General features: G+C 47.2%; 1 protein-coding gene across 2 annotated transcripts in view; it reads left to right on the forward strand.

Annotated features, from left to right (window-relative positions):
- Tfdp1 (transcription factor Dp-1) overlaps nt 1-21884 on the forward strand; it is a 40191-nt gene that overhangs the window by 5790 nt on the left and 12517 nt on the right. For both annotated transcript variants that reach the window (XM_051182022.1, XM_051182023.1), the window contains exons 3-4: nt 12620-12686; nt 20546-20652. In XM_051182022.1, the coding sequence (XP_051037979.1) occupies nt 12620-12686; nt 20546-20652 (174 nt within the window). The remainder of the gene's footprint in view (nt 1-12619; nt 12687-20545; nt 20653-21884) is intronic.

Consider the following 21884-nt stretch of genomic DNA (forward strand, 5'->3'; position numbering starts at 1 on the left):
CATGGCAGTTTAAAACTGTCTGTAACTCTGGTTCCAGGGGAATCTGACACCTTCATACTAATGCATATAAAATAAAGTTAAATAATTTATAAAAAAAAAATTTAGGAATGTGCTGGTTATGGTGGCATATATCTTTAATTCCAGCACCTAGAAATAGACCAGCAGATCTCTGAGTTCAAGGCTAGCCTGTCCTCCATATAGAGTTCTAGATCGAGGGCTGCATAGAGAGACTCTTATCTCAAAAATAAAAAGGATTTAGAGATTAGTATTTTCCTCATTTTTTTTTTATTTTTTGTATACTTGGGATTTAAAAAAATGATGTATGAATATGGGTATGTATGTGCATTCACACACACATGCATGTGTGTGCATATACCATATCATACATGTGGAGATCAGAGGACAACTCTGAGGAAGCACTTCTCGGTACAACCACGTGAGCCCTAAATATGGAACTCAGACTTGGTGACAGGTACCTTTACCCACTGAGCCATCTTGCCAGCCCATACCTTGAATTTTAACATAAAATACTGATGATTTGTAGGGAGGAGTTGGGTGTTCGTTTTGATTTGTTTCCTTTTTACAGTACAGGAGGTTGAATCTAGTGTTTTCATTATGCTAGATTCTGTCGCTAAGCTACATTGCCAGCCTTCTTTTTTCTTTCTTTTTTTTTTTTTTCCATTTTATTTGAGGCATAGTCTTAAGTAAGATTCCCTTCCAGTCCCTGAATTCATTCTGTAGTCTCTCTGGTCTTGAACTCCCAGTCCTTTTGTTTCAGCTTTCTGAGTACTGGGACTATAGGCCTTTGTCATGATGCCTGGCTATTGACATTCTTCTTTGGCATGACTGTTAAGATTTTCTGAGGCTGGAGCTGGAGAGATGGTTTTGTGGTTAAGACTACTGGCTGCTCTTGCAGAGGACCCAGGTTTGATTCTCAGCAATCACATGGTGGCTCACAACCATATGTAACTCCAGTTCAGGGATCTGATACCCTTTTCTGACCCCCATAGGCACTAGGCCTGTATGTGGTGCGCATACACATGCAGGCAAAGCACTCATACACATAAATACATCTTCCTTTCTCTTTTTGAGACAAGGTCTCTGTAACAGTTCTGGCTGTCTTGGAACTTGCTGTGTAAATCAGGCTGGCCTTGAATACAGATCAGATCCTCCTGCCTTTGCCTCCCAACTGCTGGGTTTAAAGGTGTGGGCCACAATATCCAGCACAAAAAATCTTAAAAAACAAAACAACATGGTTCTCTAAGGCCTAGTTCATTCTAGTGGTTACATATGCAGGGTGGTGGCCTATAAAAGCATTGTAGCTGAGTCCTTGAAGGTCTTATTTGTAGACTCTGTTTTGCCTTTTAAGAAAAATCAGGTTTGAGGCCCTAGGTTCAACTCCCAGTGTTGGGGAGGGGACATATTTTGCTTTTCAAGGTTTGCTTATTTATGTATTGGTGTTGGGTGTTGGGTCTCATGCATTCTGGGAGTGCTGTAACTCTGAACAGCTCTCTCAGTTCCTGGGATTTGAATTAAGATACCTTAGTGTGCATGGAAGAAGATGAAAAGGGAGAGACTGGGAGTTCCTCTTTAACCTCTTCATGTCTCTGTGGCTAAGTTTGGAGTCAGCTTCTAAGTCATACCTGTCTCTGGCCTGGTATGTTTTTGGGCCAGTCAGTTATTGAAGGTGACTATTGTTTTAGAAGATGTTTCAGCAATCTTGCTAGTCTTACTTCAGTCACTTTTGTGGCCTAGAAGTCAGACATTTGCCTCAACATCACAGAAATGGCCTGAGTGCTGATGCTTGGTTGGGCCCTCCATTTGTGGCATTTGGTGTATTCGTCAGTGTGTACTCACAGCCTGCAGATGTAAGACTAAACTCTTGAGTTCTGCATATCTAGGTTGCTGTTGCAGAATGTAATGCATGCCTGCTTTAGGTAAGTGGTGAGGACCAAGGCAGTTGTTGTAATTGGGCAAGAAAGTGAAGTCCTGTGCTGTGGGGCAGCCACTTCCTGCCTTAGCTATTCCTGTGGTAATTGCCTTCTATGTCCTAGCCATCCACCGTTGGTACTGCTTCATTCTCCCTTTCCAAAGCTGCCCTGTGACATCAGGAAGTGGAACATATCAAACCTGGACAGTTAGCTACCTGGCAGCTCTCCCAGGTAGTTGTGCATTTGGGTCTATTGCATAATGAAGTATCATTTGGTGTCTTCTGGCAGGAGCTAGTTGCTTGCAGGAAGTTGGTTGGATTTGAGGCTGCATCAGATTCTGTGGCCTGGCTCCCTGTCTAGGAAGACCAAAACTACAGTCATAGCACCCTGAATGCATATAATCTTGTCAAGAAGGACTGAGGCTGGGAGGGAGCCCTGAACCCAGCTATACTCAGGCAGCAGAACTAAAGGTGACTTGGGACATTGGGCTTGGTGGGCCTGTGTGAGGAAAATGTGAACACTGCTCTTCTGTAGGTGAAGTCCTCGTAGTGCTGAGGGGGCCATGTACTGCCAAGCAAACTGACAAGGGTTTGCTGATCTGGCTTAGGGTCTGTGTGTGGGAGGAGATGAAGGCAGAGACATGCTTGTGAGGGATGGTGCATGGCTGTTTCCTTCACCCCCTACTCTTGTGTTTCTTTTGGGAGAACTAGGAATTGAATCTAGGCCCTCACCCATGTTGGCCAGGTGCTCTTACCACTGAACATAGATAGCTCCAGCCCTCTGGCTGTGTTCAAGGGCTCTCCTTTGTACATTGTGGATAACTCCCTGATCCTGGCATCCTGTGCCTCATCTTAACCTTCTTCAGAATTCTTGTGGGTCTCCTGCTCTGGCAGCTCTTGATGCTAGCCCACTCCTCTCTCTTCTCCAGAATCTGGAAAGTTCCCATCTTTATAAATACTTTTGAGTTTATCTCCTAGCCATCAGCTCACCTTCATTAGATCCTTCCCTGAGGACATGGATTCTTGCTTCCCATGTGGGGTGTGAGCTGCTCTGGGTGTTTCCTCAGAGCCCTTCCCATCTGGACCATGCCTTTCAGACCTGTCCAGTTCTTCCTGCTCACTGGACATGCTTACTTGCTATCTCTAAAGCTATCCCTAGCCTCTCTGGACATTCCTGCTTGTTCTGTAGGAAGGAGATGAGTCTGTTTCTGTAGACCCTGCAGTTTTGGTGGATGGCTTAGCTTCCTCCTCATGTATCCACACCCCACCAAATCTTGCTCTGATCAGATCCCTGCCCTTTCTTACGAAGAGAAATAGCCTAATTGTTCCAGTGTTTCAGGATTCAAGTGGTGCTGGAAGGAACCAGAAAGGCCAGTGGTGGGGCATCCAGAGTCACTGCTGAGATTGCTATTGTACCAGCTGTGTGGGATAGGTACAAAGATTTTTAAAATTTTATGTGTATGAGTGTTTAGCTTGCACATATGTATGCGCACCATGTGCATGCTTGGTACCTGTGTAGACCACAAGAGGTCATTGGATGCCTTGCAACTAGAGTTAGCTGTGATTACCTTGTGGATACTCAGAACCAAATGTAGGTCCCCTGCAAGAGCAGCAAGTGAGATCTCCAGCCCTTCCACAGGCACACATGTGGCAACCACCAGAGGTGTGTTTAGATATGCCTATATGGTACGTGGTTTTACCTCAGTGCATTCACACTTTGTTGCTTGTGGTATTATTCAGCAGTTTGCCCTGGGTTTTTTCATAACAGCAAATGTAAATAGATGGTTAATACTCTTTATGGAATTTACTCTATTTTTGTTTAGCTTTTGAGATAGGCTCTTGTTATATAGGCCTCGAGCTCAGGATTCACCTATCTTAGCCTCCCTGATTCCCTGATTCTGAGATTACCAGTGTGTACTATCACTACTGGCTCTAATAACGTGCTTGTGTGCACCTATGTGTCCTTATGAACATTTGTGCACTTGTGTATAGAAGTTAGCCTTGGATGTTTGTCAGGTGGCATCCACTTTGTCTTTTGAGGTGGGGACTCACTGGAGTTTGCCATTTAGAGTAGGAGTCCACCTGACTGCTTCCTCAGTACTGAGATTTTGCACCTGTCATTTTTGTGGGTTCTGGGGCTTGAACTCAGGTCCCCATGCTTGTGTGCAAGCAGTACTGAATGAACCTTTCCTAAGCGTTTTAAAAATGCTTATAGACACACAGAAGTTGAGAGATTGTGCTGGTGGCCCATATCCTTGTTGTCTTGTTTTAGAATAGCCATCAAGTAGCTATTGGGATAGCTTTAAGATATTCCAGGCATGCATGCATGGCTCAGGTGTGGTGGACAGGTGTGACTTGGCAGAAACTACTTGAGTTCCCCTACAAAAACCCAAACAGAACCTGGCTAATATAACCCAAGGCAATTCATTATTATCATATGGCAGCTCTGGGACTCCCCATGGTTTCCCAAGTTTGGCATTTGAATGGGCCTATATCTAGATCATTTCCCGCAACTGCTTTGGAGATATTCTTGTTGACTCTGCCCTCACTGGGCTGTTTGTTACTCCTGTACAGCCTTCTCCCAAAGGTGATAGAGTTGGGAAGGTATTGAATGAGGTTATGAGGTTGGGCACATCTTTCTGATTAGACCCCTTAGTGAGGCCCAGCCACAAGGCAGCATCTGTACACCTGATCCTGGTCCTGATCCCAGAATGCAAATAAGTGCTTGTTTCTAAGATGGCCATTATCGTCTGCCAAGGAGGTGATATAAACATTGTCTGCTGTAGTCCCTTGATTTAAGCAAGTCTTTGGTGGATGTCCTTGTAGAAAAATGGGACTTGACTTCTGTGGATTCTTGGAAGTAGCATTTCCAGGTTAAGGGTCAAAGGTGGGGAGAAGGAACTGCCAGGGACAGCATCAGTTCATCGTGGAGGGACCTGCAGAATTTCTTCAGTGATGGCAAGGAGGACAGCTTGTCTACATTTTCCTGTCAGATACCTGCCTCTTACTTAGTGGTGGTTCTTGTCTGTGAACTAGGTTTGACTGTTGTTTGAATCGAGTTGGTCTTTATTTTTAAGTTTCTGGCCTCCAGGGATGTTTTGGTTTTGCTAGTAGAGTCCTTGCATGTAGGCCAATTGTATGTGATTTTTAGCTCTTCAGAAACTGCTGCTGTCAATGGTGTTCGTCTCCCTTATGTTTTTACTGATTGTGTATTCTTGTGACTTAAAAATGCCTTCAAGTGAATAAAATGTGCTGTAAAAGGCAGTGCAGAATCTTTTTGTTTTTCAAGACAGGGTTTCTCTGTGTAACTCTGGCTGTCCTGGAACTTGCTCTGTAGGCCAGGCTGGCCTTGAATTCAGATCCACCTGCTTGTCTCTCCCAGGTGCTGGGATTAAAGGTGTGCTCTGAGCTCTGAATCTTAAAAGGCTTTTGTACTGGCTTGAGTGCGTGCTGGTGTGTGCATGTCTGTGCCACACATGTAGACATCAGTGGTTGACACTGGGTGTCTTCTGCTATCACTCTGCACCTTATGTCATTTAGTTATGTATTTTTAAGGCAGAAACTCACTATATAGCACTAGAGTTTACTATGTAGATTAGGTTAGCCCTGAGCTCATGGAGATCCTCTCTATGCCTCATGAGTTCTGTGGTTAAAGGCATGTGTGGCTGTGCCTGAGTTAATACCTTATTTCTTGAGATAGTCTTTCCGTTGCCTGGCAATAGACTGGGTGGGCCATCAAGCTCATAGGGTCCCGCTGTCTCTACCTCTCACTTCTAGGATTATATGTTGGTCAGAGCCATTTGGTAGATCAGCTCATGCTGCAGGCACAGATGGCCTTCAGAGGTAACAGTGGCTTCCTGGAGGCTGGCTTCCCAGGTAGGGGCTGTGCCAGGTTCTTTACTCAGGCGCCTCATGGCTGCACAGTTCTCCCTAGCCTGGGCTGTTGTGCAGCATTTGGGGGTAAGGAGCATACTGAAGTATGGTTTCAGGAATTATATTGTTCAATCCTGTTGAAGTGAATGTCTGTCAGGTTAACAATGCATAGAGAGGAGGATTATGGGACATTCCCCGAGAGGAGTGATGACCAACAGAGTACGTTTCCAGTTGCTGGAGTCTAGGTGCTCCGGAAGGAAGCTGCTCCTGAACAGTGCCATGTGACCGAAGGTGGATGTGCAGCTTCATATACTTGTGGAGATCAGACTGACCACCACAGCAGTTATGTTGGGACTCGGGACAATGCTGAAGGTGGTGGCTATGTTGATACCATGAGTGGAGATTAGCATGTAGTGAGCAGGCCCAACCTTGCTAGGGCTCAGCTCTCCAGCAAGCTCTGAAATTTGCATGTATTTTATGTATAGTGAGGTCAGTGGCCAACCTTCCCTAGGGTATGTAGTGACTTCAGTCTTCCTTACCTGTGGGGTCTACAGAGGCATCACTCAAGAGAGATGTGACCACGAATCAGGCCATGCACATGTACAGTCCTCTCAAAACTGTGGCATGCATGGTCTGGCACCTGTGTTGGAAGGGGTTAGTGTGTGCTGGTCTGTCTGTCCTGACATCTGAGGGAAAATAACCTCTCAGTTGCCAGACAAGTGAGTAGATTCCTCAGGAGAATCCAGTTTGGTGTTTCAGGTTCCCTTACAGGCTGCCTAGGGGCCTCCTTTCCAGGTGTCCTCAGAGCTGGCTTCTTGACTCCTTAGGCCACCCACACACCTTGAATTGTTGCTGAGAATGTATTTCTGACATGATGTGATTTTTTTTAAGGAGGTTGTAACATTGTCACAGTTGTTGTAGAAGGGATTTAATTCTTAACTCTTCTCTTAGGTTTCGGCTGGTAAAACAGGAAACTACTGAGCTAATACTTTTCCTAATAGTTTTTATAAAGGCATATATTCATGACCTCATGTCTCTAACGATGAAATTGAGAGAACACGGGACAAGTGGGAGGCTTAGAAAGCATCACAACAGGGAAGCCTCAGCAAAGGATTCCTGTAGAAACTTTCCCTTGCAGGTTCTCACTGCCTGACCTTCATGGTAGGAACACTGTCTTATGCATCCCCCTCATAGTCAACATTGTTCCTGGCCAGAGGTTACAGTGTCCAGGCTGCCAGACAGTGCCCACACCCATCAGATAGGTGTCTTGCAGAGAAGAGAGATGGACAGTAGAAAAATGAATCAATTATTAACTGGGAAAGTCTTAGGGAAGAGTTGTACAAGGCAATCCCCTGGGATCGTGCCTGGGGAGAACCACCTGGAATGAACCCTAGGGTGTACCTGGGAGGGAGTGGCAGCCCCTCCGTGCCTTCTGGCTCCTTCTTTCCTACTTAAGTCTGCATCTGATAGGAGTGTAGCTGTAGGGGCAGGATTGTGGTCACCGGTGCATTTATAAAAGGATGCTGGTGATGACCACTCTGGGCTGTCATTGAGGCTGGTACTGTCATGTTTGTGAAAGTTGGCCATTGGCAAGCACCAGCAAGATTTGCCAAGTGAACAGAGTGGGTCTCTGGTGTTTGCTGTTGGCAAGTTGACTGTCCATCATTGTACTCTGGAAGGGGGTGGTTATGGTTGTTGTGTTCATTGTGGTCATGGTCATGTGCTGTTTCTTACAGTACAGTCCTGCCTAGAGCAGGATAGAAGAGACCAGTCAGTGTCAGCACACAGCTTTCATTTATTTATTTATTTATTTATTTATTTATTTATTTATTTTGATAATGTTGCCTCCCTGGAAGTTGGCTGGGCTCTCCAGCTTAAAGGAATTGCACTTAATTCCATGTCTAATGTACTAATGGAAAGTGGACAGAGGGGTGGAGGTGTTGCTGGGGGGGGGGCTTGTGAGTCATGTGGCTACTCGGGTCAGTTACCACCCTTAGATATGCCGCTGGCCAGCTGGGACTTGATAGCCTTGGCTGTACCTGTTGTGACCGTGGAAATGCTGTGATCAGGTCACAGTTCCTGTAGAGTACGTGGTTGGTGCTTATGAGTGACATTGCTGTTCTTTGCCACATTCTGCCACAGTAGCCTTTGGCTTCTACTCAGTGCTCTTCTGTGGGCCTAGTTTGGGAGGTGAGGGGAGTTGCATCAGGCCTTTTCTATGCTGCCCTTCCCACCTAGAGCCTGGAACATGCAAAGAAGGGTATGGCTCAGGGAGCAGCCACTCCTGCTGTGATGCTATGTGGCAGTGTCAACAGTCCATGGGATGGAGTTGAATTTGCATCAGCGATTCTCTATTCCATGGAAGGCTAAGGATGTTTTATGCTCTCTGCATTCCTGTTGCCCTTACCATTGGTCAACCCATCTGGTACCAGCATCCTTGGTAATCACCCCCAGGCAGGGCAGGTGCAGCTGTAGTGTGCATAGGTGAGTGTAGCTATGCACTCCTGTCATAGAGTCCTGGAGCTGTGGTGTTACAGAGTCCTCCTGATGTCTCTGTAAAGCTAGACTTAACTCAGGTCCTTTCAGAGTATGCTCAGTGACTGCTTGGCCACTGTTGGTCATCTGGTGCTGTGCAACAAGCATCCTCAGAGATGAGTGGATTAAGGTGACAAGTATGCATACATTTGTGCAGTGAGTGGTGACATACATAGGAACTTATGTCTGGGGTTGAACACTGTACAGATTTGAAGCTGTCTGGAGGCTTGCCTACCTCTGTGACAGCATCTCCCCTGCCCACCACAGGCTGCCAGTTTCCCAGAGAGAGCCAACAGGGCAGAGAACGTGCTGACTGCAATGATTGCACAGTTGAGTCAGGCTGGGAGGCATCTGTCTCAGTCCATTTGAGCTGCTATAGTAAAGGTATAATAAAATCTACCCCTTACAGTTCAGGTAGCTGTAGGTCCAAGAGCAAAGGCAGATTGGCTCAGTGATGGCTTATGGCTGCCCCCACCCCTTTTTTCTTAAGTAGATTGGAGGTAGATTTATTAAGGAAAATTGAGAAAAGGAGGCTCCAAGGGAGTAAAATTCTTCTTGCTGTGTCCCCACATGGTGAAAGGGCAAGCAGCTCTTGACAAGGGCTCTGTCTCGTGGCTTTGTCCCCTGAGTGTCCTACCTCTCTTCTTGAAGGCTGCACTTAGTGAATGTGGCAAGCTGTGGTGGGCCTCAGCTGGCCCAGCAGCCTTCTGCTTGTTCTTTTGGGGTAGATTTTTCTCTATTGATCTCAGACCTCTATTTGAAAAGGGGGCTGAGGATAAAGCTGTGTATTTAGTGCTTGCTTTGGGACACAAATCTGTCAGAATTCTCATGAAATCATACCCAAAGCCAGTGGCTCTCAACTGAGGGCAGTTGTGCAGTCTAGAGATAATATTGTATGTCACTCTGGGAGGTATGACAGGCACGTAGTGAGAAGGAGTCTGGGGGATGTTGCTGAACATACAGTGTGATGAAGGATGACCCCCCTCCCGGAGCTCTCCAGGGAGTTCTCCAGGGACCCTGTGGCTTACAGGTGTGCATCTAGAGTCCAACCAGACATTTCGGTGGGTAGTTAGTGAATGGATGGGCCAAGGCTTAGGTTTCCATCCAATTCTGATGGTAGCTTTCTCAGCAAAGTGACAAAAACACCCAGGCATCATCAAGGGATTTGCTTGGGTTTCAGGGGAATACAGTTACTCTTGTTTGCAGACATGGCTGGGACAGTGGGTGGCAGACTTTAATTTGGCAGTCCTATGTGGCTTCATGTCACTTCTTTCCTGTGTCTTGGTAGATTGCTTCCTGATTACTTTTGAGTGTGATGGCCCCAAACTGAGACTTGTAACACAAATAATAAAAAACCCAGAGACAATCCGGGTTCAAACTTCAAGCTGAAGATCAGAAAAGCAAAGCAGCTGCTCTCTAGTTCTTAGTCTGCCTCATACTGAAAGGGCTGATCCATCAACGAGTTCTTCACCAAGCCTCAGACTGCTGCCTCTCCTCAGCATGGCTGGAGAATCCTGAAACTTCAATATCTTCCTATTCTCATTGTGGCTGGAGAATGAATGCCAGCTCTGAGACCTTGCTCCTTTCTCCTTAATGCTGGGATTAAAGGAGTATGATCCCATGTGCTGGGATCAAAGGCATGAGCTCTGTTACTCTTCATTCTTGTGTAAGCCATGATTGAACTAACAGAGATCCATCTGCCTCTTAATCCTGATTCCTGGGATTAAAGCTGTGTACCAGCACTGACTGATCTCTATAGCTTGTGGCTGACTTTGTTCTCTGAATCCTCAACAAGCTTTAATAAATCATAAATAGTATATCACCATAGAGACTTGTGGAGAAACTCTGCCTGTTTGTTACATATCTGACTTCTTAAGGGTTCTGCTGGCCATTCCTGGCCAGTGAGCTCTTTGGAGCCTGCTGCAGGAATCAAGGGTTGAGTTGATGGGAGGGACTCTCCTGGAGCCAGGAGGTTGGCAGACCATCTGAGTTTGTAGGATGTCTCCCTGTAGTGATGCAGCATCCAGAGTTGGGATGGTGGGTTCACATCAACGCTGACTGTGACCCTAGAGGCAGGAGGAACATAGCTGGCGAACTTCTGGGCAGTCTGTCCATGCCAGCTATGTTTACCTCAGGGAGGGGGTCTGTGCTGTGGTGAATGTCAAACTGGTTTCTGTGAGTGGTAACATAATAAAATGTACAAACTCAAACATGGCATAGCCCTCTATCCCTGCACTGGGCTGTGTTCCTGTGTGGTAGATTCGTCAATGGGCAAGGAAAGGTGGTTGTGTCAGCATCTGTCACTGTAGCCCATAGAGAGTCTTGTCTGCCAGAGACAGCAGATGATGCTGCCCCAGTGTGCTCTGCCTTAGGTCCTCTTGGTGCTCAGTGGTCAGGAAGGAAACTTGCAAAGATGTAGCGTGCTGACTTAGGAGAGCAGCTCCGTAGAGCCCCACAAGGCTTGTGTGGGGAAGTTGGGCAATATGGTGAGTAGGTGCCAGAGAATGACAGAAAGGGGTAATGCCATGGGCCTGCTTGTTCAGCCTGAGGATGAGTCTGTTCTATTTGACCAGGCCCAGCCAGTGTGATACATGGGGCAGACACAGGAACAGTGGTGTGTTGTGGCTTTACCAGGAGCCCCACCCCCTCCTAAGCCCATGGAGCTGAGGGAGCCTGGGAGAGGAATATTGCTCCGAGCTATAATTGCTAAAACTAGGACTTAGGATCACTAGACCTGTTCCAGATCTCCAGGCTCTATTACGTACCTGGCCAGACTGGTACTCAGTAGTTCTTACTCACTCGCTGGCCCTGGGGCCTTGGCCTTTGCCTTATTAGCCTCCTGGCCTGGCCCACCTGGTGTTAGTCTGGCCTGCCTCTGTTTAGCCGTTCTAATGCATTCAGCTTTTTAGCCCACGATTTTCCTGTGGTTTCCTGCTGGACTGTGCTAACAGTCAGCTTTCCCAGCTCAGATGTAACATCTTGGTTTACCCACCTCACCTTACTTCTGGCCTCCCCCACCCAACCCTAACCCCTTTGCCCTCGGCCTCTTGGACTTTTCCCTGGTTTTATTCATTGACTTTAACCAGCATAGCCTGTCCCCTGGGCCGGCCTTTCCGGGTTCTTTCCTTGTAGATTTGTAGGCAAGGCCTCATTCTCCTGCCATTACTAGCCCCAGGTCTCACCATCCTGCCCTAACTTCATGCTTGTCAGTGGGTTTTAACCTAGTAGCTTCCCTGTGCTTTTGGCTTAGGGGAACCTTACTACCTGGTGCTGTTTCTAATCTCTTGGCCTTACTCTAATGGCCTTCCCAACTTGGTCCTCCCAATTTGGCCCTCTTACCTAAAGCAGTTTTTAAATGTTTGCTTATTCATGTTGGTAGTGCTGGAGTTGGAGCCTGTACTTTGAGCATGCCTGGAAGCAGCTCCTCCACTCTTAGCCTAACTCTCCAGCCCGGACCTATTAGCTTTGGCTGCTACCTGTTCTTCTCTGCCTACGTACCTGCTGGGCTCATGTAGGTACCTACTCTCATCCCTGTTAAGTTTTTGCATTAAATACCTCCCTGTGTCTCCTAGCTTTACCCGCCTGACTTCAGCATGTTAGACTTTCCTGGAGTTTATCTTAATTCCTAGCTTTAAGCTCGGGCTTTACATACCTGGATTAGTCCTCTAATTTACTAACCTGGCTTTCACCTGTCGCTTTTACCTTCCTGGCCTTACTCATTCTTAATAGCCTAGTGTGCCTGTCTGTGCACCCATGTTACTATGGGATTTTGTTCAGCCTCCTTTCCAGCCTGGCCTTTCCAGACTCAGGTGATTTTTTTTTTTTTGCCTCAGTCCTCTTGGGTCCCTGGCCTGTCTTGCATGTAGCTCTGTCACTGTCCCCAGGACCTTTGGGCAGCTCACTTTCCTGTCTGTAGGAGACTGGGATCCCGCTGGGCTTTTCTTGGCCACCGCCCTCTCCTTCCCTTCTGTTACCAGCATTTTCTTTTGTGGAAGAATATTTGGATGAACATTCATTCAGGGCCTCCATTGCAGCCTCCTGTCCTTTGCCTCAGGCCAGTGGCCATCAGGCCAGTGGCCATGTACAGTTAACCTTGTTGTGGATGACACTTCGCCCTGGGAGAGCCTAGTCATGATGTCCCTTACTGGCTCCACCTTTTGTTTGGTGAATAAGCGTTTTCCATACAGTTTCCTGGAGAAGGGTGAGATGGTATTTTTAACAACTTTGGCTGTGTGGCTCTTGAGATGTTGTATTCACTGTTGTTGTTGTTACTCTCTGCAGGCCAGTCTAATTGAAGCCAACGGAGAACTAAAGGTCTTTATAGACCAGAATCTTAGTCCTGGGAAAGGTAAGGGAGCCTGTTCTGGAAATGTAAGTCTGCTGATGATTATGTGGTATGTCGATACCTGGCTCACTGCGGGCCACTGCTGTGCTTAGAGATGTCAGGAAATGCAAGAAAGCGTGAAGAGGGGACTTGGCATGTGTGATCTCTGCCTGGGAATGGGTGCCTCACCCCATGAGCCCCAGTGCTCCCGTGTGGACTGCATGTCTTCTTAGGCTTGTTTGTGTTTAGTGACTCCTACAGGGAGCTGTTTTCTTAGGGAGCCTGGTGCAGCAGTTGTTTGCCAGATGGAAGGCTAATGTCCAGCGTATGAAGACCCCACAGTGTGTTTTTAGCTTTGGTGTCTATTAACAGCAAACAGCTGCGTGTTTCCTGCACACTCCCTGGGTTGTGGTGTGTGTGTGTGTGTGTGTGTCCAGTTCCTGCAGCACCCCATCTCCATAGCACTGAGCTGTTTGTGCAGAGCGCTGCCTGTGGCACTTTAAAGTCCAGATTTGTGGTAAGGTCCTGTTGGTCCCCAAAACATTTCCTTTAGGCCAGGTGAAGATCCTATGGAAGTACAGCCTGTCAGGAGCCAGAACCGTGGCATGTGAGGGCTCTAGGTTCTGTTCCTTATTTCTGGTTTCTCTTAATTGCTTGCAATTGTAAAACTTTTCTTCTTACTAGTGAGGTTCAGGAAAGTGACTCCTGCCTGCAGAAGAGGCTCTGAGGTCTTTAACAGCTGTCTGGCCCTTATTTGGCCTTCTCTGTGTTTGCCCAGTCATGCCATTTGTTTCTGGTGGTTTACAGTCCACATATATTGGAGCTCAGGGATTATCTGTCTCCAGCCCCCCAGGGCCAGGTTCTGGGCCACTGCTGTATCCTCTCTGTGACTTCTCTCACCCTCCCCTCCTGGCTCAGTCTTTGGTACCGATGTCGTTTCTGCCTCTCACAGTGGACACACTGGCCCCTCAGGCATGAGTGCTGTACAGGGTCTGTGTGTCTACCGAGGCTGGATCCTTCTTGTTTGTTTAGTCAGAACGGGGCAGTATCTGCAAGTGTGGGTGCTTTTTTTCTTCATGGTTGGCAGCATTCTCCTGTGCATACAAGAAAGGAACTTGAGTGTCACTCATGGGACAGTAGGGTCTCCATCCAAGTGATGGAGCTGAAATAGCTGTGACCCCTCTTCCCCAGGAGTGATGCTCCCTGCTGGTGTTCACTTTGAACTCAGCTATGGTCTGCCAAGTCATGCTTTTCACACGTTGTGTGATTAGAAGCACACAGGTCTGACCTTTAGACAAAGTTGACCTGTAGGGAAGGTTAGGGTATAAGATGTGTACTCGGGTTGTTTACTTTTGCTGTCATTTATCCCTGGCTTTTGTTGTCAGCTGTGATGAACAGGCTCTGCTCCTGCCCGAGCTTTGGGGCAGGTTGGTGTTCACTGGGTTGGTGGCACCCTGTGTGGATCATTACTCTGCTTAGTTCTTAGGGTCATGCCACCTCACATGCAGTGGCTTGAACTGACTGTTGTGTAGTGCTGTACATTGATGCTGTTTTGGAGTTCTAATGTTTGGAAAATGCACAGTGATGTCTCCCTTTACTCCAGATGTTTTCCTTTCTGAAACGGAGCATTGCGATTGGTTTGTGGTGACCATTCTAGAAAATCTGTCTGTCTGTGGGATATGCAAGCCTTGCTCCTGGCAGGTGTCCTGAGCAGTGGAAGTGGAGTTTTCAGAGAGGCCTGGGTGGACATAGAGGGAGTGCCTTGAGGTTCAAGAGCCCAGATACTTTAGCATGGTGAATTCTTGGCCCTGTGCTGTCCAGACATGACCCTTTAGCATATGTTGGGCCTTTAGCATATTCTGTTCCATTGCTGATGGTGCAACAGTAGGATTCCACCCAAGAGAGGGCTGAAATAACTGTCTTAACTAGTGAGTTCCTTTGCCTTTGCTTTTCAGCCTAGGAGTGCTGGTGATGGAGTGTTGTGCTGCCTCTGGATTGCTCATTGAGTTTTCTTAGTTGTTGGTGTAAAAAGCCTATTGAATCATTTATTGTCACTACATTGGAGATCTCTCTCTCTCTCTCTCTCTCTCTCTCTCTGTGTGTGTGTGTGTGTGTGTGGTGTGGTGTGCTGTGCGCGTGTGAATGTGTGAGTGAGGTAGAGCCCATGCCACTCACTAGGCAGGTGTTCTCCCACCACTCCATGCCATGGTCTCAGAACATTCAGCAGTGCCTGTCCTGCAGACAGAGCAGGGCCCCAACCCTCACTTGTACCTTGTAGCCAGAATAACCACAGCGGTTCACACTGTAGGCATCTCCAGGAGGCATTGAAGGCTTGGGCATATGGAGGCAGGACTTGCCCTACATCCTGCTACATGTTCTCTTTTCTGGCTCCTATGGTTATTTCACAATCTCCTCAAGGCCCTAAGGCCAGGTACATTCTGAATTTACCAGGGGAAGTCACTGCACAGAATTCTGTGCATGGGTAACTTGGCTGGCAGTGGTATGGCCTGTCTAAGAGAAGGGATCCCTCCCTGATGAGATGCAATTCCTGCTTTGTTGTTGCTTTGATGCTGGTGAACCTGGATAACTGCTGGGTCCACCTCCTAAACCCAGTCATTCACGCCTTGGCCTCCCAGCCCTGTGAGGGGTCTAGGGATGCCTGTGCCATCTCCCCCGACCCTTTTTCTGATGCTGCAGAGGGGGCCGTTTTCAACCTCATTGTACGGGTCATTGTCCTCTGGAGAAACAGTGATGGAAATGTTCATATATGCACAGAGAGGTTTTGGTTGTGGGGCAGCAGGTCCAAAGGCTCATGACAGTGTGGATGCTAAGGTCTTAAGGATACAGCTTCACCTGGTTAGACATGGCCCAGCATATAGACTGTCTTGCTTCTAGACAGGTGTGCTGGAGAGAGGTGGGCAGTGCAGGTACATGGACCTGACTTGGAGTCTTTGAGACTCAGAGTCCCTTTCCCCCAGAAGAAGTCGTAAAACCCATAGCATTTGCATTTCCAAACTCAGTTTGGGCAGGAAATGTGGCACAGTAGGCTTTCTAACACAGCTGTCTTAGTGCGTCTGACTTGCTGCAGTGTGGTGTTTGGTAGATTCTATCATGCCATGGTGTCACTGTGTGGGCTTACTGCTCCTGGGTAGGGACTTGGCTTTGGAGCTGTTGGGGCCTGGGGCCATCTGTTGCATCACTACACTTCCTTTCTGCTAGTGCCTGGTGGGTTCCAGCTGCTCACATCCTTACTGGCCTGTGGTGCTACTGAGTTTTCAGATGTCTCTGCTACCTGTGACTGTCCTTTGTGACTCTGAATTGCCTACAGGGTTCTGCCCTGAGGAAGGACCTGTCAGAGCTTCCTCCTAAACACATACGCTGTTGGACTTCCTAACATGCCTACCTAATGCTTCTCATCTCAGTGTCTTTCCTTAGGGGCATCTCTGGCCCAGTAGCTAAGGGATTATTTGCTCCCTGCAGAGCCACCAACCTGTCCATGTGTGCATGTGGAAATGTACACATGTGCTAAGCTTTGAGGCCCTTCCCAAACTTAGTGCCTGTGCTGGAAATATCTTTGGGATGACAGTCTCTACTGTGATTTCGGTTTCTGGGCACTTGGCCCTTTTACCATAGATTCTGAGGGTAGTGTACTACCATTTACTGCCTTTTATAACTCACCTTTTATCTAGAGCTCTGTCTCTTGTTTGGACATTAGTCTGACCCCCCTTTTCCAGAGGGTCTAAGGTTTCCAAACTCAGAGTCATTGTAGTACGAAGTGGCATCTCCAGCCCCTTGCCTGCTATAGGTTCTTGTACTGCGAGCGGCCTGGCTTCCTGCCTCTCTGGGGTCCTGAGTTAGCGTGCCTTTTCTCGGGCACTCCAGATGTGGCCCACGCCTGTGGCTCCTTGTCCTCTGGCTGGTGAGTATCGCTTCGCTCCTACAGTGTGTCTGCTCCCCCCCCCCCCCCTTCTGCTTCAGGATTGTTTCTTTGGCCTCAAAATGAGACTTAAAATTGAGAGGAAATGTTAATGATTTGTATGCCAGAGCCTAATGTGGTCTGTGTGTTCTTGGACATGTGTTAGCTACCATGGTAAACTGCACCCCAAATATGGATCAGATTTATTATTGTCTGGCTTTGATTTGATGAACCCCTTTTACAGCTAACCCTCTGGGGTCAGGAGAAGCCTCAAAATTTGTGTCTTTCCCTTTGTTTTTAACTTCATTTTCCATTTTTAGTACCACAGTGACATTTTTTTAAGATGTAAGCCTTGTGTGAGGAAAGGGATGATGACCTTTGGTGATGTGCTGCTCTAGGAGCCAGGGTCTGTGGGATCACCTAGAAGTCATAGGTGCCCTCTGTTCTGTGTGCCTAAGTAGCATGTGCTGTGTGGTGATGGAGGGTCCCTATTCTAAAGAACAGCTGATGGCATTGACTCAGCCCACCTCCCTCAGCCCGAGAGATGGGACAGGTGAAACCTGTCTGTGTGGGGATGGTGTCTCCTGGAGACTCTTTGAAGGAAGAAAGCTGTGCTGCAGATGTGCATGCACCCACCAGCGCCCATTGTGTAGGTGGGTTCCTCAGGGTCCTGGCAGCACTCTGGTCCTGACAGATCAGCCAACAGTGCCTGTAGCACCATAGGTGAAGTATCTCTCACTGTAGGCTTCAAAGGAGACCCAGATGGCCAGGAGGTATGTGCGATCAGTCTTGTTTCTGACCAGAGCAAATCATAACCTGAGATGCCCACACTCAGTGGGCTGGAGAAATGGCGCAGCAGTTGAGATCATTGCTCTTCTGAAAGTCCCTTGTTCTCTTCCTAGCGACCACACAGCAGCTCCCATCCATCTCTAACTCCAGTTCCAGGGGTTCAGATGCCTTCTGGCCTTCTTAGGCATGCCATGCACACAGTGCACAGATATAAAAGGAACTGTAGAGGTCTTGCTAGAGGGGTGAGATAGCTGAGATCCCTATGCGTGTTAGAAAGACCAGCGTGCTCCCTGGGGGACCAGCCACTCCTCCTGTGGGCTCTTCTCAAGGGACAGAAGGTCACTATTGTGAAGACTGCCCACTATAGTGTTGCTCACAAGGTACAGAAACAACTTGTGCCTGTTAGTGGCCGAATGGATAAAGAAAATGGGGGAATTATATGTTCTGAGAAAGTCCAGGTTCTCCATTTGCCACAGTGGAGGGAAACAGGAACATGTTACACTGAGACAGTAACCCAGAAAAACACTCTGTGCCTCACCTAGATAGAATTAAAAAACAGAAATGAAATGTGCGGAGGGGGTGTAGCTGTTTGCCTGGGGCTGGATTAGAGGGAGAGGAAGTGAGGGTGTGGGTGAAGGAGGGTGGTGGGTCCCCTCTGTTGACATGAGGTATGAGGCCTCATTTCTGCTGAGATGGATTAGTTTTGTTTTGTTTTTTTCAATTTTTTTATGTGTATGGGTATTTTGCCTCCGTGTTATGTCTGTGCACTGTGTGCATGCCAGGTGCCCAGGAATGCCCAGAAGGGGGCATCAGACCCCTTGGAACTAGATTTATGGATGGTTGTGAGCCACCGTGTGGGTGCTGGGAACTGAACCTAGGTCCTCTGGAAGAGCAGCCACTGCTCTTAATCTCTGCTACCCCTGTGTTAGCTGCTCTTGCCCCTAAAGCAGTAAGCATTGGTCTCTGAGAGGTATGGTATGTTACTCTGGTGACTTTCTACCTTTTGGGTGTGTCCAACACATCACATGTATTTCTTTATATGCATGTGACTAAATATACAAAAATAAGCTGAGTAGTAGAACACTTAACCTGGCATGTCCATGGTCCTGGAATACATTCCCAGCATTCACTTTTTAAATTTCCTGTGTATGGGTGTTCACTTTCATGAATGTATGTGTACCACCTGAGTGCCTGGTGCCCCTAGAGGCCAGAAGAGACCTTAGATTCTGTGGAGTTGTTGACAGTTGTGAGCCGCTTTGTGGGTGCTGGCAACCATATCCAGTCCTCAAGAGCAGCAAGTGCTCTCTCAACCACTGAGCCACCTCTCTAGCCCCTAGTGTTTTTTTCCAGACTTACTTTTATGTTCAGTCATATGTATGCATGTGTATGTGTGTGGCTGTATGCACATGAGTGCAGTACCCAGAGATCTTCTGCACTGATTTCCCTTGTGACTGTGTGAGCTCGCACCTCACCTGTGGTGCCTAGAGTTTGCCTCCAGCATTTGTTACTCCATTTCTTGGCAGTGACCATTCTGGTGAGTCAGATGGAGTCTCGGTGTTTTGATTATCACTCTCCTTGGCTAAAGTTGCTGAACAGTTATTATTATTATTATTTGGTATTGACTGGCTATTTCTACTTTTGAAAATTGTATAGCTCATTTGCTCAGTTGTTGATTGGTTTATTTGTTCCTTTGATGTTGAATTTTCCACTTCTTTTCCGTTGTGATGTTAATCCTGTTAGATGAGTAGCTGGCAAAGATTTTTCTCCTATTTCTCTCTTCACTGGCGATTGCTTTGCTCTGAAGAGACGGTTCCATTTCATGTAGTCCTGTTTGTCAGTTTTTGGAGTGGTTTCCTGTGCAAACAGTTGGAGTTCTCTGAGGAAGCGCTTGCCTGTCCCCTAGCTTCAAGTGTTTATTCTCTCTTCCCCTGGCAGTTTCAGAGTGAGGCTCTGCGTTAAGGTCTTTGTTTTGTTTGAATAGATTTTTGTGCAGGATTATTTAGCTTCTTTTGCACATAGAAATCCAGTTTTCACAGCACCATTGGAAGAGGCTGCTTTTTTTTCCAGTGTATGCCTTTGGCATTTTGGGGGGGGGGGGAAGGAGGTGTCTGTAGACCCTTGGATCTCTGGGTATTCCATTCTAATGCATTGATCTGTGGGTCTGTTTTGTTGCTGTGGCTCTACTCTGAGATCACCAGCACTGCTCTTTCTCTTAAGGTTTTCTTCTAGCTCTGTAAAGAACATTGTTAGTATTTTGGATCCATGCATTTCTTTTACTTAAAACCATTTTTTATACTGGACTTTAGATGGTTTGTTGGTGTGGTATGTGTGAGGCTTTGGGTTTAACCCCTAGGCATGCACTAAAAGAAAAAATCAAACAAAAAACTTGGGAAAACTCACTTGTTGACCTTTTGACTAAGGTCAGGTGGGGGAACTCTTGACTTGTCAATCTCTTGTTGGGTTGGGTAGGAGGACTCACAGCCCTTTGTTTGGTCAGGTGAGGGAATACCAGGTCTTTCACTTTCATAATTTGCTGCCTTAAATCTGAAGATAGGAAGAGTGTGCTTACCAGTTATAAAAATGTGAATGTAATGTTTTAGGATATTTTTCTGAATTGTGGCAGTTGATACCATACATACAACTATATTTAACAACATTTGGTTTCTTTGAAGATCTTTATAGTTTACATTTAGACACTTTGTTTAGTGAGAGGTTGCTCTAGTCCATGTTCTGCTTATTCTCATATCTGAAAAGCTAGCCTTCCTTGAGGACTCTGTGTTACTTACTCTTCATGTTTGGGAAACAGCTGAGGTGTTCTACTTTATTTTGCCACATTAAAGCAAAGAGATGTCCATTTTATTCCTAAGACAAGGGGGTATGGACAAGACATGGGCTGTTAGCAGTGACTGGAGCAACCATTGGGGAGGTGCTGTGGCAAGTCCGATGCCTGCTATAGAATGAACCCTGCTAGTCCCCAGACTCAGTACCTTCCTTAGCCAGTGCCCAGGAGAGGGAACTGGAGTGCTCAAGGCCAAGTTTGGGACATTTGTTACTGAGCTATCAGTCTGTAATGTTAAGACTAGGGTTCTTGATAGAAACACCATCTTCCTGGAACTGTCCCTGTTAACCTCAGTTCAGAGAAGCAGCTTGACTCTTAACCTGTGCCTTTGTATTCCAGGTGTGGTGTCTCTTGTAGCTGTCCACCCATCCACAGTGAACACACTTGGAAAGCAGCTTTTGCCAAAAACCTTTGGACAGTCCAATGTCAATATCACACAGCAAGTGGTAAGTGGTAAGACACATGAATCCCAGGTGTATAGAACGGGCTAGATGTGGGCGGTCTTGCTGTGGCCATGGTGTTCCTGTGTGGTGGAGATTGCTTGCAGGAGTGATTCTCCTCTCTCGGGTGCATTCTGACTCCTGAAAGTGTGCACTGTTGTCTGTTGTACCAACATAGTGCTTAGTCTTGGTGTCTTCAGTGTGCCCTGTGTCGGGGAGTGTTTGCAGCCCCTATACACACAGCAGTAACCTAGAGCATATAGAAAGATTGACCAAGGCCTGAGCAAGCTTCCTGCTCCATGGCTTCCATTGCCAGAGCTCTGAGCCCAGAGTTGACTTTGTGTTACAACTTCTGTGGCCGCCTTTTATAGCCACTGTGTCTCCTAGATGTGAAGGGATGAAGGAAGGGTGTGGCTGTGCGGCTGTGGCCACAGGAAGGGACAAGCACCATCCCTTCCTTCATTGAGTAATGCCTCAAAGATGAGGAGCCCCTGTAGGGCCTTGCAGGCTTCCTCAGTGTGGTTCAGCCTCAGGTCAGTGGAGCGGGCTTACCTGTAGCTGGAGCTTTATTCAGGATGTTTTACCACAGACCCAATTCCTGTCTTTCATCCAGGAGCCTACCTTCTTCATGGCTGTAGATTTTCCTCCCAGCCTCTAGATGTTTTGGCTTCTCCTGGGAAACCCAAGCCTTAGTGACACGTGTGCCTTTCTCTGTCCTTGCCCATATGCTGCTTTCTCTCACAGTGTCTTACACCCACTGGTCTCATGTCTTCTGAGGAGGGCCTGGAACCCTCCCTCAAGTAATCATGGGACCTAAGGACTCTGTAGCTGAACATTTTTTTTTTTTCTTTCTGTTTTTCTGTGTATTAGGTGAGCACTTGTGTGGAGGTCAGAGGACAACTTGTAGTTGTCCTCTTTTTCTCCACCATGTGAGTTCTGGGGTTAGGACTCAGGTCATCAGACTTGATGACAAAGGCTTTTATCAACCGAGCTACTTCACCAAACCCCTCCACAGTTTTCACAGGTACCCCTAGCTGTCCCACCATCCTCTGGGTTTCCAGAGGCATCACCAGGTATTCCCAGATCCTAACGGCTGGATTTTATGCAGCTTTTATTGGGGCAGTTTTACAGCGTAGTCAGTTTTCTACAGAGAAACAGTCACCTCATGGGTTTTCTGACATGATGTGCTTCAGCTTTACATGGGATGTGCCAGTATTCGCGCTAACTGGTATCCTCTA

The sequence above is a fragment of the Phodopus roborovskii genome, unplaced genomic scaffold, assembly GCF_943737965.1.
Source record: "Phodopus roborovskii unplaced genomic scaffold, PHOROB, whole genome shotgun sequence".
In the NCBI taxonomy this organism is placed as follows: Eukaryota; Metazoa; Chordata; class Mammalia; order Rodentia; family Cricetidae; genus Phodopus; species Phodopus roborovskii.